Source organism: Typopeltis vanoorti, chromosome 13 (genome assembly GCF_054136105.1).
Source record: "Typopeltis vanoorti isolate ZY-2024b chromosome 13, IOZ_Tvanoo_1.0, whole genome shotgun sequence".
In the NCBI taxonomy this organism is placed as follows: Eukaryota; Metazoa; Arthropoda; class Arachnida; order Uropygi; family Thelyphonidae; genus Typopeltis; species Typopeltis vanoorti.
The window spans coordinates 66,315,175-66,333,843 of record NC_143561.1 but is presented as its reverse complement, the minus strand read 5'-3'; the positions used below and the strand labels follow the sequence as shown (position 1 = coordinate 66,333,843).

The following is an 18,669-nucleotide window of genomic DNA, read 5'->3' as shown; positions in this document are numbered from 1 at the left end:
TCATTAAACTTCATCAAAAAAAGAATATAGATTACAGTAAAACCATAACCATCCCATATATTAAAGGGTTATCGGAAAAAATCAATAGAATCCTACACCATTATAATCTCAATGCCACTTTTAAACCATCTATAAAATTAAAAAACATATTCAACTCCTCTGAGGATCCTCTCTTCCCACTGGCACATCCTGGAGTTTACTGCATCTACTACACCTGTAACTTACCTTATATCGGTGAAACTGGATGTAATCCCTATATGTAAAAAATAACACAAAAGACACATTAAATATAACAATTTTGGTGAAGCAGGCCTGTTAGATCATGCTCACAACACCCTACGCCAAATTGATTGGAAAAGTTCCTGCTCTTTACATCATACAAAAACCTGGGTATGAAAGAAAATTTAAAGAAGCCTGTGAAATTCTCATTAACCACCCTAATCTAAACAATAATGGTGGCATAAAAATTCCAAGAATTTGGATGGCACATATTCAGCTGACTTAATATCTAACATACTTTAGGACTTTAAGTAAGCAATTTTCAGCTTTTATTGGAACCTATTCCATACCAATTAATTGAAATTTATATGTATAATCACATAGTTTTTTTTTTTTTTTAATATATTTATATAGTCAGCGCGGTTAGCCTAGTGGCTTTGTGCTTCGTAACCATGTGCCTGGGGAAGGAGTGTCCTAGGTTTGATTCCCGTCGGTGACGTGAGGAGCTAAAAGATCTTCCTCAGTCATAGCCAAGTTTGCCTGTCTTGGGCATGGACAGTAGGGTTTTTTCCCCAGTTTATCCTGCGGTTTTTTCATCCTGCAAAGCAGGCAAACCAGCCTTGAGAACTCCACACTACAGGACAACCACCTTATCCTGTGAACTGTTTGAGGTCCGATGATTAATAAACCTTTGACACCACAAGGTAAAAGAGGGTAAAAAAGGAAGATGAGAGATATTTATATAAAAATGTTGCTCTCCAGCCCAATTTAATTTTGTAACCTAATAGATAATAATAATAATAGGACTCTAGTTTTAATTTGGTAAAGGTTTTTTTTTTTTCACCAGAGTTCAGGTTAATAATTGTTGTAACCGTTGGTCAGTAACTTTAACAAACCATGTATTATTATTATTATTATTATTATTTCAGGCGACTCCAGGAGTCCTTAGACTCATCGAGGGAGGCCCTAAACATCATGTCCACACAACTATACGACATTTTCACAGTATCTATCATACCTTGGCTTGAACTCGTTCACCGTCATAGCACCTACAACAGACTCTGGCAGCTTATTCCACTCATTTACCACTCTAAAAGTAAAGAACCCAGCTCTAACACCCCTGCTAACCACACTCTTGCCCAGCTTCCATAGGTGTCCCCTAGTTCTCCCGCTACCAGGCCTGATCTCAAAAATATCCTCTGAATTAATCCTATAGAATCCCTTTAGCAATTTGAATGTCTCAATCATATCTCCCATCCTCTGCCTATCAACTAGTTTCTACAACACACAAATCTTCAACCTGTTCTCATATGGTTCATTCCATAGACCTGTTATCATCTTAGTCACTCGCCTCTGGATCCTCTCCACCTCCTCCCCATCAAGAAGGAACCGAGGTGACCAAATCTGGGCACAGTAGTCGAGATGAGGTCTTATCAAGGCTCGGTACAGAGGTACAATAACTTGCTTGTCTCTGCTTGTCAAGGTATTTTTCAACAACCAAGTGAGTTGATGAGCTGATTTAGCTACTTTTGCAGTGTGCTCCCTAAACTTCATCTCCCTATCCACCAACACTCCCAAGTCCCTGGCCTCATCAATCTCTTGGAGTACAGTTCCACCAATGTGGTATACTGCTGCTAATCTTTTCACCCCAAAATGCATAACCTTACATTTTGTCACATTGAATTGACATCCATTCTCCTTAGCCCAGAACTCTAATCTCTCTAAGTCATCCTGCAAGACTTTGACATCTTCTGCATTCACTATTGCCCTACCCAATGTAGATTGTGTAGTGCAGCTTGTTTCTCTGTATATGTGTGTATGTTCCAGATAATGATCTTGACATGAAGGTCGAAATGTCGGGTGTTCATTTTGGTTTATATTAAAGTCAAGTTTTGCTCTAACACGGTAGTTGTCTCCATAATGTATTCTGATCACCGTGTAAGTATGAAAGAAAGGATTTAAGATACCAACATTCCCCCTCCTCCTGTGTTACTTCATGGGGTGGAAGTGGACTGACCATGTACACAGAATGGACAGAACAGAAATTCCAAGGGCAACTTTGGCATGGATCCCAAAAGGAAAACGTTAAACAGAAAGGTATAAACTAACTTGACAAAAAAAAAAGAATTTCAGAGGAAGTTGGATGGATAGAGGGGGGGGGGAGCTGAAAAGAGAAAAGGGAACTGATGATCAGCTTGATACATTTCTTTCTATAGTTTGTTTTTTCTCACAATGTCTTTCTTTAAGATATTCACATTTTTCTTTTTAATGTGGGACTCCATTTACTGCATAATTTTTTCCCTATGTCACTTGTCACTCATTATAAACTAGTTTATATACTTTTTTTCAAAAAAAAAAAAAAAAAAAACTGAACAAAATGAAAAAACAAAAAGAAACTGTATACCAAATTGATTGTTCTTACTTCTTACCAATTAAGGGAAGTTCTTCATGAAACACACTGGTGTAGTTGATATTGCTTATATATGTTAGGTATTGTCTGAATTACCCAAAAATTACTGACTGCGAATGAAATCTGGTGATCAGTTTAATCTGTAAAGTTCATTTTGATTTAAATGTCTCTGTGTAAGAAGAATAGCATTATAGCACATGAAGATTATTCATACTTGAGTTGTCATTATAAAATTTTTGGCTTTTTGGGGAGGTGGGGCAGGGGAGAAGACACTATTTTTAAATTATACACTTTTCTTTCCTCCATTTTTTCCTCCACAAACGTTTCATTTGTACATGTTTATTTTCCAAAAGACTGAAGTAACTTACAGTCTCACAAGTATATTACATAATCAACTACTTGAATAAAATATAATAAACACATTTACTAGAATAGTTTGGCAGGCCATCGGGTTTTCAGTTATGCATATCAAAAAGCAGTATTACTACTCAACGTACAGATCAGAAGAGTCTGTACACATCATAGCAATAACACAAACCATTATTCACAGCGTTCGGTAGCTATTTCAGTTCTAGTTCAGTTCTAGCTAGAGCAATGTTTCCCAAACTTTCACTACTTGTATACTCCTTGTAAAATTTTAAAGCACCAGATTGCCTTTTCCTCTCTCAGGGAAAAGGCAATTTGGGAGAATCAGATGCAACTATCTGATTCTCCCAAACAATAATATTTCTTTTAAACACAAATAAAAACAAAGGTGCTTATTCTTTAAAATTTGAGTTATAATGAAATACAAACTTTGGAGACTTGGCTTACTTTCTACAAGGGAAATTAAAGTTGTTAGCTGATTTTTTTTCTTTTTTTTTTTTGAATTACAAACATGCTAAACAGTTATTATTCTTATTATTAACATCTGACCTCCATGGAATTAGAGATTTATCATGGGAGGTACACACTATTGAACACAATGGTCATCCAACCATGCTTTAAACTGATTCAATGTGTCGACATTCACAACATACTCAGGCAATGCATTCCACTAACCAACCACTCTCTCTATGCAAAGAACCTTCTCCTCACTCCTCTGTTCACACTATCCTTATAATGTCCAGCAATGAAACCATTCTATGAAAAAATCTCTTCCATGTCAACCTGATAACATCCCCTGACTAGCTTATATGTCTCAATCATAGCCCCACCCTCTTCCTCCTATTCAAGAGGCTCTGCAACTTATATTCTCTCAATATGTCCTTGTACTCCACATTCCAAAGACAACTGACCACTTTTGTGAATCTTTTCTGGACCCTGTCCAACATATCCTTGTCACCATGAAAACCAGGCAACAAAATCCGTACACAATAATCCATATGTGTCCTGATCAAGGCCTTATACAATAGCATCATCACCTCTCTATTTCTCCATATCAGAGTCCTCCGCATCATCTGAAACTTTCAAAGAAGTAGAGATGAAAGATATAGATGTGACATCTTCACAACTTGTGCAATGTGGCCTCTGAATTTCAGGTCTTTTTCCACCATCACTCCTAGATCTTTCATCTCCTCTACTTCCTTTAAAGTTTCTCCACCAAGTGTATACTTTGCATCTCATCGTTGCTTACCAAATCTACATGCAACCTATTCAAGTCCTCTTATAAAACCATAAGATCTGCTTGACTCTGCATTGCTTTCCCTAGTTTTGCATCATCTGCATACAGCCAGTAGTTAAACCCATCCCAATATCATTAACATACAAAATGAACAACAATGGTCCCAAAACTGACCTTTCTCTTTTGGGATACTGCACCCTCATATACAACTTTCTGATCCCTATCTGAAAGTCAGTCACTCATCCAACTCAAAAGTCTGTTATCCAATCCCATCTGTTTCAAGTTATTTACCAGCTTGTTGTGTGGCAGTCTATCAAAAGCTTTTGCTTTTTTAATTATTAAATACATTTTAGTTATACAAATCCAACATACATACAGTCGAAACAAAAATTATGAAATGTACATTTTCAATAATAATAATAATAAAAGAATTTTGGAGAAAGTGTTGTTTAGTGAGAGTGTGATAGTGCAAAACCAGGGAAACTAGAGATATTATGGAGGATGAAATGAAGCAACCATCTACCCCCTGTGATAAATGAGCATGTGCACAGCAATACCAAATGGGATTTTACAGGTCTCCAATTTGAATGGGTTGCTAATGAAATTACATAAGGGTAACTATTTGTTGAAATGTATGTATTCGTATACATGCATTTCAACAAAGTGATGTTGAAATGCATGTACACAAATGCAAGAAGTATCAGAAATAAGGGTGAGGAGTTTTTGGCATTAGTAAGCTCAACTTGGCCAAAAAGTATAGGCATCAGTGAGACCTAGTTGACTGAAAGTGATATAGTAGTTACAGGGATAGAATGTAATTAAAACATTGTATTAAAAATATTTTTATCCATTCAACTCATCCCCCCCCCAAGATTAAATCCTGGGTGCACCACTGATGACTAGTAAGGAAGGCCAAATCAGACTATGAGAGAGAATTATCCAAACAGACCAAAGTAAACCCAAGAGTTTTTTCGTTATGTAGCAAGTAACAGGAAAAATGACTATGACAGAATGACTTTAAATGATGCTCATGGTAGGAAGGCGACTGGACGTTGCTGAGTGATCAGTTTGCAAAGGTGTATCATCCAGGTGGTGATTTTACAGTTCTGATGTTAGAAATGCATTGAGGTAGATCAGCCTGTGTACTAAGTGAATGTGCAAGAGAACTGGCATTGCCTCCGACGAAGTTGTTCAATCAAAGTCTCAGCTCTAGCAGGGATCCAAGGGAGTGGAAAGATGGTAAGATAGTGCCATTGCATAAAGGTGGCTCAAAGACAGAGAGAGAGAGAGAGAGAGAGAGAGAGAGAGAGAGCAAACTACAGACCAGTTAATATATCAGGATTGGTTGTTAAAGTATTGGAAAAGTTGGCAAAAGGTAAATTACAACAGTAGGTGAATAGGGATGCAATACTCTATAATGGGTAGCATCGCTTTGTAAAGGGTGGGTCCTATCTTAGTAATGTATTCACATTTATAATAAAAGAACAGTAGAACTGGATAAAGTTAATGGCTACATCATGATACTGCTTGCCTTTGCCAAGGCATTTGAAAGAATACACATGGAAAACTACTACAAAAATTGGAGCAAATGGGAATGGATATATATGGCTAGTAGCATGGATGAGGTTGGCTGACAGATAGACACCAGAGACTAGTATATGATGGAGTGGAATCTAGGGAATGATACTGACTAGTGGAATACCTCAGCATTTGGTACCAGAGCTACTACTCTTAAATTTTTATATCAGTGACATAGGAAAAGATTTAAGAGGGGATATTCAGTTGTTTACTGATGATGCAAAGCTGGGAACATTTTATGCATGGAGAGTGATGGGTGAATGAAATGGATTGCCAGAATTAATTGTGAGCAATAGTTGATAAAGGTAATGTAGATATCCTGCAGGATGATTTAAATAAATTGACATTGTGGGCAAAGGAAAATGATTGTCAATTTAATGTTGCAAAATGTAAGGTTATGCACTTTGGGTTGAAAATGTTGCATATGGTATATCATATTGATGATATTGAGTTGCAGGAAATTGATGAGGCTAGGGACTTGGGGACAATGGTGGACAAAGAGTCAAAGTTCAGAGGCCATATTGCAAAAGATGGTAAAATAGCTCAACAAATTACTTGGGTGTTGAAAAACATGCTAACAAATAAAGATAAAGAAGTTATTATCTTTATAAGGCAATGATTTGGGCACATCTTGACTACTGTGCACAGATTTGGTTACCTGGGTTTCTTGGGGACCAGGAAGTGGTGGAGAGAATTCAAAGATAAGTGACCGAGATGGTGACAGGTCTGTGGAATACTCCCTACAAGGATAGGTTAAAGGTTTGTGGGTTATAAAGTTTAATTGATAGCTGGAAAAGAGGGCTATGATAGAAACTGTAAAGATATTAAAGGGGGTTTATAGAAATTTTTCAATATATGGCAAATAGTCAGAGAACTAGGGACCATCCATGGAAGTTATGTAAGAGTGTGGTTAGTCGGGGATGTACGGACCAGATTTTATGCATGGAGAGTGGTGGGTGAATGGAATGGATTGCCAGAATTGGTTGTGAGTTCCCTGATAGTGAACGGATTCAAGGAGAGGCATGATAGGATTTGTGTGTATGATGGTTCCTCCCCATCTGGTTCAAACGATTTGAATTTATATGTTTAATATAAACAGTTTGAACTGCGTGGCTGGAGTACGATTTTAAAAGCTATGGAAAAATTAATTATGGACTAGACCTGCGTTATGTACGAGAGCATGGCAACAAAAATATAAGTTAAAATAAGGTAATCATAATAATAAAAAAAAAGTGCCTCATATCCCCTTAAAGATCTTTCGCGTATCTGGGGGGGGGGGTACTCATATCACACTTTGGGAAGCACTGCAATAGAGTATAACGAAAGGTTACAATGTTGCCAGAACTAAATATTTAGGTAAGTTTGGTGTTGCACTCACTTAATGGTGAACATAATCAGAAAAGCGAAATAGAATTGAAAAGCCAGGACAAAAATAGGTCGGGACAGTTAATCTTGTTTCGGGGGGCCTGTCCCCCCCCAAATCAGAGGATGGTCAGTTACCTTATAATATTACGTGAATTTGTATTAAATGTTCTGGATTATGCAATTTCATCAATCACTTGAGAAAATCGAAATTTATGTCAACAGTTATAAAAATTAGTCCTTTGTTGTAAGTGACATACAAACTTCGCGTCAACTTACTTGACATACAAAATTCGCGTCAATTTTAAAACATTGTGATGACAGATAGCACCATTTATGGGGAGCTTAGTTTAACAGCTTCAACTCTCTACTTGCATCATTCAGTTGAAGCACTCATTTGACTAACACGTGGCATGCTAAGTGGCTGTAATGTTAAAAATAGAGTACCACGCTGTGATAAACTTTTTCACCAAAGAAAGGCTTTCTCCAAGTGCTATCAAACAGTGATTGGATGGTGTTTATGGGGAAACATCTCCTTCATATTTCACCATGAAGGAATAGGCTAAACAGTTTCGCCTGGGAAGAGAAAGCATCGAAGATGATCCTCATGATGATCAGCCTGTGGAAGTGATGACTGAGGAAAATGCCTGTCTTGAGGAGGAACTGCTCAATGACAGACCCCTGAAGCTCAAAGAAATCTCAGCAAGGTTGGGACTTTCTATAACAACCGTCTTTTGCATCATTAACGAGAAGTTTCACATGATGCATGTCAGTGCAAGGGGGGTTCCCCCCCAGCTTCTTTCTTCAATTCAGAAGGAGCATCATGTAACCTGTTCCTGCAAGTTTTTAGAGCTTTGCCAAGAGTATCAGAAAGAAGTGCTAGAATCCATTATCACCAGGGATGAAACTATGCTCCTGTATTATGATTCTCATTCCAAAAGGGAATCAATGGAGTGGTGCAAACCAGGCAAAGCACCGCCGAGAAAAGCCATGGTCACTCAGTCCACCAAGAAGAGCAAAGATTTTTCTTCAGTTTCGAGAAGCAGTATTAGGCAAGGGTGCTAGATCTGGGCTATAGAGTGGGTGTTCAATCTCCTGGAAGCCACAGTCCTTCACTGCAGCCTTTGCAACAATAGCCATATGGACTGGTGTATTGTCGTGAAGGACGAACACCATGACTCAGCATTCTGCATTCACGATGGTATTCCTGTCCCTTGAAGTTAATCAAGAGAATTCCCCAGAAATCCCAAAAGACTGTTGCCACGATCTTCTTGGTGGACTGAGTGACCATGGCTTTTCTCGGCAGTGCTTCGCCTGGAAGAAAATTTGCAGATGACAATGAGGTGAAAAAGGCAGTTTTAGGCCATTTTGCAGACAAAAGTACAGAGTATTTTTTTTCAGGGACATAGAAATGTTAATTCAAAGATGTGAAAAGTGTGTTGAAGTAAAGGGAGATTATGTTGAAAAGTGACACAATTATTTTCTTTCTATCACTTCTAAAAGTTAGTCAGGCCGGAAACGTATGGAAACACCCTTGTATTTTTATAGTAAGAAAGACAAGAAGAAACTTATTATGAACATCAGCAGAGAGGATGTTTTTTTTATGACATTTCCACCTATGTAAGAATACAAACCTATAGTACAATAGTACCACGGGAGGAGAGGCTAAGAGTTAGATAACCAAGAAACTATTCTCTGAAAACCAAATATACTTACCAGTCCACTTCAAGCTTCCGATAAGTCGGATGGTAGTCTCTCATAGAATTCAATGCTGGATACTGCACACTGATTAATGCTTTCAGCTTGAGTTATCGCAACTTTCGAGATGAGTCGCAGAATTATTGATATAAGATGGGATGAACATTATCGTTGGAAATGTCGATAGAAAAGACACAAAGCAGACACTGGATGTCTGTGTGCTGGGAAACAAGTCAGTAATAATCAGAAGGAATACTGAATACTCTGTCCATCATACAATAATGCTGATTCAAACTACATCCCCTCTGTTCAAACAATCAAGCAGAACAACTTGCTGTAGTTAAATAACTGTTATACTCCAGGAATTAAAACTTAACATCTCACCAAAAGACTATAACAATTGATGGTGACAGTGAGATCACTTACAGATGCCATTAAAAACCAAAACAATCACCTATCACTAATAGAGCAAACAAGAAATCTGGTAAACAATTTCAAAAAATCAAAAGCCAAATACTGAAAGTAAATGCCATTTTTTTCAAGTATGACTACACTACTGGGACATGGAAAATTAAGTCGCTGCCTATATAGATTCAATATTTTGGCATCACCATTATGCATCTGTTATCCACATGTTCAATATAATGATGGCCACCTCTTTGAATGTCAGTTACTGCACTCATAATGGAATCATATTAGCAAAATTAGTTAATTTTGCTAATATGATTAGTAACTCATAAATATTAGGATTAGATAATCCTAATATTTATGAGCAGTAGAAAATCAATCTACCACCTATCGTAATTCCTGTCCTGAGCTTTGTTCAGGACAGGAATTATGATAGGAGGTAGATTGATCAGTAATCTGAGGTACGCTGATGATACAGTACTCCTTTGTAGGAATACTGTATCATGGAAGAACTAGGACTAATTCTTGACAAAGTTAACAAGATCAGTAATAACAGAGGACTTCCACTCAATTCTAGCAAGACAAAGATCATGGTTCTAAAAGGAAAAACAAACAGAGAAGCTCTTGAGAAACAAGTGTATCTTAATGGAGAAAGAATTGAGGAAGTCAGCAAGTTTGAGTACCTGGGATCCATTATTAACGTGAAGAATTGCTGTTCAGAAGATGTCAGAAAAAGGTTAGGAATGGCTAAAACAACAGTCAGAGATCTGGCTAAAATCTGGAAGGATGGATCTATCTCCATGGGAACAAAGTTGAGGATTTTAGATGCAGTTGTTTTTCCAACAGTGACTTATGGATGCGAGACTTGGAACCTAAAGAAGTCAGATAAGAAACGGATATCTGCTTTTGAGGTGTGGTGTTACAGAAAGCTGTTGAGGATATCATATACTGAAAGGCATACAAATGAATGGGTGTTAGAAAAGATTAGTAGAACTTTAAGGCTCCTTAAGGATATAGACAGAAGAAAATTAAAATATTTTGGACACAGAAAGGATGGAAGGAGGACTTCTCAGAACAGTAATAGAAGGTAAAGTTCCTGGCAGGGGTAGACCATCAATGAGATGGATGGATGGCATGTGTGGAGTGACTGATCTTCAGAGAGTTGAAGCTGCCAGAAAAGCAAATAACAGAACTACATGGCGAGGCCTGGTGTGGAACATCATCGAGCATCGGAGTGACCATACTGGGCATCTACAGTGACCATACTGTAGATGCCCAGTGAACATAGAGAGAGAAAATCAGTAGACCAGTAAAGAGCAGTAGAGCAACAGAAAATCTTGCTTATCTGTTTGCAAAATTGTCGATGACATTGGTAGAGTCTATTTCACAGTAATGTCGGTAATTCTTAATCAAATTTTATTTAGAAAAACTCTTCTGAAAAATTTATGAGTAGCTAATCATAAATATTATTAGCTACTCATAAATATTAGGATTATACAGTTAAAATATTTTTAGAAATAATGTATACGTTTTAAATATACCCTGTTTTAATTTGAGAGGTCTTCTAAATATATCTAGGCTTTGCTTTTAACTCAAAAGCGCGAAGAACATTATGATATTAACTATGCAACCTTGAGGCCATAGATGTACCAGCGATTGATTTTCTGCAGTCGCAACATTAATTAATACAACTCATGACCATTGACATACCCATATGTTTGCCTTGCATTATTTTTTAAGGATACGCTACCAGACCATTTCAAACTCTCGTAGCCTCTGATAAGAGGTTCACCGGGCATGCACCAAACCCACACCTGTCGATCTGCTCGGTAGAGTATGTAGTGTGATTTGTCTCTCCATAACACAGCTTTCCAAGCTTCCACATCCCAATATGCATGCTTTTTGCACCACTGAAGATGATGCTGCATGTTAGTTCAAGTAGTATGGGGTTTGTTTATTGCAGTCCTACCATGGAAACCTTCGTCAGCCTCGATTTTGTATGTTTTTGTACAAATTCGTGTTCCAGTTGATGCCCGAAACTCCACATTCAACATTATTATTATTATTATTATTATTGTTCCGGGAAACTCCAAGGAGTGGACAGACTCATCGAGGGAGGCCCTAACATCATGTCAAGAACAACTATTCAACATTCACACAGTATCTATCATACCTTGCCTTGAACTCATTCACGGTTGTAGTACCCACAACAGACTCTGGAAGCTTATTCCACTCATTTACCACTCTCCAAGTAAAGAACCTAGCTCTAACACCCTTGTCAACCACGCACTTGCCCAGCTTCCATGCATGGCCCCTAGTCCTCCCACCACCAGTCATATTTTCAAAAATATCTTCTGGATCAATCTTATAAAAACCCTTCAGTAATTTGAATGTCTCAATCATATCACCCCTCCTTCGCCTATCGTCCAATTTCTGCAACCCACAAATCTTCAACCTATTCTCATAAGGTTCATTCCACAGACCTGCTATCATCTTGGTCACTCGTCTCTGGACCCTCTCCACTTCCTCCCCATCATGAAGAAACCCTGGTACCCATAACTGGGCACAGAAGTCCAGATGGGGTCTTATCAAGGCTCGATACAGAGGAACAACAACTTGTTCGTCTCTGCATGTTAAAGTATTTTTCAGAAGCCAAGTGATTTGGTGAGCTGTTTTAGTTACTTTTGCAATGTGTCCCCTAAACTTCAACTCCCTATCCACCAACACTCCCAAATCCCTGGCCTCATCAATCTCCTGGAGTATGGTTCCACCAATGCGATATACTGCTGCTATTCTTTTCACCCCAAAGTGCATAATCTTACACTTTGCCACATTAAACTGACATCCATTTTTCCTCACCCAGTCCTCCAAACTATCCAAATCATCCTGTAAAATTTTGACATTCTGTGCACTCACAATTGCTCTACCCAACTTTGCATCATCAGCAAACAAGTGAACACTTCCTCTCAGATCCTTTCCAATATCATTGATGAACAAATTGAAAAGCAGTGGTCCAAGAACAGAGCCCTGTGGCACTCCACTAGTCACAAGACGTCTTTTAGACTCCACTCCTGAATAAACCACTCTTTGATATCTCTCCTTCAACCACCCTCCTATCCATCTCACCAACCCTATATCTATCCCCATCTGCTCCAGTTTACTGATTAGGGTTCCATGTGGTATCCTATCAAAGGCCTTGGCAAGGTCCAGTAGTATCACTGTAAACCCATTACCCCTATCCAGTTCAGCCGTCACTGTGTTATAAAACATGAGCAAGTTACTGAGGCATGATCTACCCTTCACAAAACCATGTTGTCCCCTATACAATATCCCATTTTCATCTATCCAATCCTGTATTCTTTTCTTGACTAATTTCTCTAAGACCTTGACAATGATTCCTGATATGCTAATCGGTCGGTAATTTACAACAGCAGTCTTGGAGCCACCTTTATGCAGTGGGACTATTTTCCCCTCTTTCCACCCGCTCGGGACTAACCCAGACCCGAGACTCAAATTAAACAAAATGGTCAAGGGTACTGACAATTCTTTAGCTGCTTCTCGTACAACACGAGCTGGTATACCATCCAATCCCACAGATGTATTGACATTGAGGTTATGCAATAGACTACTCACCTCCACTTCATTAACCACAATTCCCGTATAATCTACTGGTTTATTCGTTTCTGCAATGTCACCACCTGGATGATATACTCTTGCAAAGTGCTCACTCAGTAACTCAACTATCTCAACTGATTCAGTTACCTCCCTACTATCGGCATTCTTTAAAATCAATCTGCCATGTACATTTTTCCTTTTACTTGCTACATATCTAAAAAACTGTTTAGGAGTAGCTTTAGCCTGCATGGCCAATGTTCTTTCGTAATCCTTTTTTGCTTTTCTTACCACACTCGTCACCCTTCTGGCCTGCGCTTTATACCGTTCATGTGCCTGCCGGTCACCCTTCTCCTTAAATTCCCTCCATAGTTGTTTCTTTTTTTGCAGCTCAAGCTTAATGGTGTTATTCATCCATTTAGCCCCTACTTGATTTATTATTCGGACTCTAGGTATACAGTCAGCCATTGCTTCATGCAAGCACTTCTTAACTACCTCCCATGCACTATCAACTTCTAGTCCTTGCAGTTGTACATGCCATGGCACTGAACCAATCAAACTCCTAAGCTTGTCATACTTTCCAGCCCGATAATTCCACATGTACCCTGTCTTAATTGAAAATTCTACACCTTTAGCCACCTCCCAAGTTAAGACCCTATGATCACTCTCACCGATTGGTGACAATGTGGTCATATTTGTTACAGCCAAATCCTCAGATGCAATTACTAGGTCAAGCACTCTCTGACCCCTAGTATTTTCCATTACATGCTGTCGCAGATAGTTATCCCTTAATAACCGCATAAAATCCAGTTCCTTCCTTCCGTGTGTCCTCTCCTCACTCCAATCAATGCGACCATAGTTGAAATCTCCCATAATAATCACCCTCCTTCCACCCATTTCTTCTATTTGCTTGTGCATACTGTCACCACCATCTTTTCCATCACCTGGTCTATAGCAGCACCCAATTGTATATTTAGTTCTGCTAGCCACAATCTCACACCAAATGGCCTCAAATGTGCTCTTTTCTCTATCCTGCAATTCAACTTCTATTCTCCTTGGCTGGAGCTCATCAGCTATCATCAACAATACTCCTCCTCCCATTTTATTCTCTCTGTCATTCCTGAACACACTATACCCATCACATTCAATCCCACTAGTTATATCATCTACAGTCAGCCATGTTTCACTAATACCTATAACCTGTGGTCTGGAAGTGCCAACCATGGCCAAAAACTCTTCCTTCTTGTTCCTAATACTCCTAGTATTAGTGTACATGAATTTAAGACCCCCATTAGCCCCAACCCTACCTTGATGCCTTATATTAACTATCCCACTCAGATTTGTTGTCCTTATTTGCTCTGGCATATTATATTCATTCTTACATTCAACTGCCTCCATAAGGACTGTATATCTACCCCCCCCCTTAACAAATCTAGTTTCCCTGAATTTGCACATCCACTACATTCAGCAACACTTTCTCAAGTCTTCTTACACTGCAGTAGCATTTGCAGTTTAATCCCTGCGCTTCCATCTTAGTATGGTATCACAGTTTGTCGACCTGGGATAGCTCAAATTGTCAACAATTTATCGAGAACAGATAGGCGTGCGATATGGCATCCTATCACAATGCCCGTTTCATATATATATATATATATGTTACAGTTAAAGTGATAAAACCGGTTATTATTAATAATTACTGGTTAAAGTGAATAATTTACAAGAATTAATCACTTTAACCGGTTAAAGTGAATAATTCCTAGAGGAGTCTGGTAAATGTAATAAAAACATGTTTATAGGTTTTATATATAGGTTTTCATTCTCAATAGAAATTATAACAGCTTAGGTTAGGTTAGTTTATAATGAAAAAATTAAGGAAAGTACTTCTTTTGCACTCAATGAAATCAGAAATCATTATAAATATATATATACACATATCAGTGGTGGTTCGTGGCTTGAAATCGTGGGGGTAATGCAACTTTCGAAATATACATACACACTGAACATACAGCGTATTCGTGTTTGAATAAAATATCAAAATTATGGTAAAAATTAAAATTTAAAAAAAAAAACATGAAAAAATATTGTTTATTATGGATAAAATTATACAGTTTGGAATAATTCAAAATTACTTAAAAATAAAATATATTCTTGTTTTGTTTAATGAAAAAATATTGTTTATTATCGATAAAATTATAGTTTAGTATAATTCAAAATTCCTATAACAAATATTATGTCTTTAATTGTAATGTCCAAATATTTAAAGAGACGGGAGTAAACACGATAAGCACTACGAACACTCTACTACTGGCCCAAACTGCATATAAACAAGAGTGGAACTGCGCGACCGACAGTGCCGCATGACTCTAATAGCTCGCATCTCACTATGATGTGCATATGCTCGCGCGCGTAGCAATATGACAATGTGGTAAACACAGTGCTGCTAGCGTCCTTCACCCTCCTAAGTGCTACAAGCAGTGGCGTAGCTAGCGCTGTTGCCGCCCGGGGCGGTCTCTGAGTTTGTCGCCCCTCTCAATACAAACCAAAAATACTACAAAAAAAAAGTTAAAACGAAGTACAGGGAAATAAATTAAAACGCTATGTTTATTTTTGAAGTAAAACTTTAATTTCAACATTCTAAAATGTTATTTTTCTTGCTTTTCTGTTCTCAAAATCGCCGATGACATTGGCGAAGTCTATTTCATAGTAATGGCGGTAATTCTTAATCAAATTTTATTTAGAAAAACTCTTCTGACAACTAGCAACACTTACAGCAATTGTGAGCAAAATTCGCAGTAGTATTACAATATTTGGAACTGAGTTCTCGAGCCCGTATTTTAGAATTAACTGCAAAAGATCAAAAAGGTTCGAAGTAACGCCCGGGGTGGACCGCACCCCCTCCCCCTAGCTACAAGATGGATTATTATTATTTTTTATACAAGAGAATTGTATAGGATTGTTGATGATAAAATTAAATATTACAAGCAAATATAAATAAATTAATAAATATATTTATATATCGAGAAAAATTGGGGTGCTGCAGTTCCGTAATGCCTATGCACGAGCCGCCCCTGATATATATATATCAAAAATATGTGCACAATGCATTCACTTGTCATTTTGTTGACTTTTGTGGTTGTACAGTTTCCACAAGTTGATAGCATATTTTTATTCTTATTATTACGTGACACTTCCGTCCAGGGACTCATAGTGGAAGGGAGGGCACACTACCACTCACCGTGTCCCTTAATCCTCGTGAAACTACGTGAAATTAGTACAACCAACACAACGCCATCTACCGCCCACCATATCCACAATATTTATAAATAACAGTACAAAACATTGGTTCGATGAAACTTAAAAGTAATAAATCAGGCTTATTAAAGAATGCAGCGATTCTTTTTATAAGCCTGATTTATCAAATTCATTCAAAATTATTCGACTAAAGTTATTAAAAATCATTTTCTATATTTTAAATATATTACGACTAAGTTAACGAACGATTAATCTTACCCGCAGAGGCCATTGATTAAGAGGAATTCCGGCAAATTTCAGCTGTGCCTTATCTTCAGAATAACTGGTAGTTACAAGCAGAGCATGTACTAATCACTCCAGCTCTTCTTTGTTGGAATTTCATGGTGATAAAGTGTCTGTGTGCAAAGAAACCTGTTTACACAGTGCCATTTACACAATTGACGCGTGCAAAAAATAAAAAGAATAAATAAAATAGATATCGTGTGCAAAGCTATATAAATTCTATTGTCTTTGAGAGAATCGAGCATAACTGATTTACAAATAAATTGAAAGCGATTGCCGCATTAGCTATGTGGGCTAGCAGACATTGAACACCTTGGATACAGATTATTGCACAATTCATGATAGTATTATCAAATTAAAATCTATTGGCGTAGAATTATTCCATATAAAACTATTAAATAACCACATATCGTGTAGAAAGAGTCACATGAATAACGAAGTTATTATTATTTTTTTTAACTTTGCAAAAGATAAAGCGAATACGGCTTAAAAATTATTTAAAAGACAGTATCCGATTACAGCGAACAAAATTATTTTTCTTAAAAGTAGAGAAATTGGGTAAACAAAAACGATGCACAAATGAATAAGAACTGCAGCTTTACCAAATAATATACAGCACAGCATAAAATAGAATAAATAGAGAAAATTCAAGAAGAAACAAACAATAGGGAAAATAAGGACAGAACTTTGGGAGTATAATATTCATGGAATAATGATGTGCAATTATAATATTAATATGGAAGATTATATAAGCTACTATATTTCATAAATTAAAGCTTACCGCTTGATGAGATGTGAAAACTTTTAAAAATCAGCTAAATCATACACATTCATATTAATTTTAATAAAACATATATTAACGCACGTTTTGAAACAATTCTAAATTCTTTTGCTTGTTGTTCTTACACTATAAATAAACAAGCAAACAGAACGGCCACCTAGTGTAAGGAGTTGTATACCAAACATGAAAATTATATCAAGGATAATTTTTTGACAATAAAATATTCAAATTTTATTCATATTACTATAAGAAAATACTACACTGCTCCTACTATGTATAAAACAAACAAACCACCACAACAAAAATATTATGTTATTATCAGTTACAGTCGACTGATTTACTTTTTATTTTTTTTTATTTTTCAAAATATGTCGGAAAGTTTTAATTGAAATGTTTATAATAGAAATATACGAGTTATATTAATATGAGATTAATTAATATTAATATTCTTAATATTAATATTAATAACATTACTTTAAATGAAACTAATTTTTCCAACTGTCGTAGCGATTAGTCTTTTTGACTTCATGTAGTCATGGCAGCGATGATAATAATAACCTGAAAAAAGGATGTTCCAAAGAATTTGATCATACAGCTATAATATGGGTTCTAGATTGCTTTCTTTAGTGTATCTCATACGGAATGAGAAATCAGAGAAATAGGAATAATTTCTCTGGATGACTTGAGGTGATAATCAAGTCATTGTTGATGAGCGTACTATACTTTTCTATGCAAGGAGTGATGCTTATTTAGCATTCCACAATGAAACGAACATTAAATTAAAAAAAAAAAAAAGCAGTTAACTGAATCATTAAAGTAAATAAAATAAAATAAAAATAAAACGTTTACTCTCGACTCCGTTACATTTAAAAAACATGCGAGAACATTTCAAAACGCAGAGACATTTTTGTAATTGTGAGACAAAACCAGGATTGCAAGATTAAGACCAGGATTTCAAGAGATTAAATTATATAAAGGCGAAACAGGCTGACCTTGAGGTTACAGGAACGTAATTGTTTTTATTTGTTTGTCTACGCAGCAGAGTAAATTCTCTGAAACCTCGAAAGCACATGAAAAAAAAAAAAAAAAACTACCAACCAATGTCAATCATTGAAACGTCCTTCCAAAGGGAAACTTATGCTAAAGGTACACTTACGCTCTGCTTTTTATTTAGCTATTGTGATTAACATTCTTTTTCACAACTGTTATAGTATTGGTAGAATGAACAAAACAATAAACGCACTGAATATTCGTAGTCCGATGGTCATTAATATAGAAACAATCAAGACGGTCCGCTGTGTGTGTGAGATGAGTTATTTAATTCTGTTTAACCTTTATCTTTGACGGTAGCAAAAGTTTTTTGCTTTAGTATATCGTGTATTAACAGTTATCAAAGGATTACCAATGTACCCACTTTTTACACAGAAATAATCTACGCAAAAGTCGCAATTATAGAAAAAAAAA

At 36.8% G+C, this 18,669-nt stretch overlaps 1 protein-coding gene across 1 annotated transcript in view; it reads right to left on the bottom strand.

Annotated features, from left to right (window-relative positions):
• Window positions 1-18,669, bottom strand: part of LOC150100239 (uncharacterized) — a 50,281-nt gene that overhangs the window by 26,113 nt on the left and 5,499 nt on the right. The window contains exon 2 of the mRNA XM_090402618.1: window positions 16,401-16,489. Coding sequence (XP_090258744.1) covers window positions 16,401-16,489 — 89 coding nt within the window. The remainder of the gene's footprint in view (window positions 1-16,400; window positions 16,490-18,669) is intronic.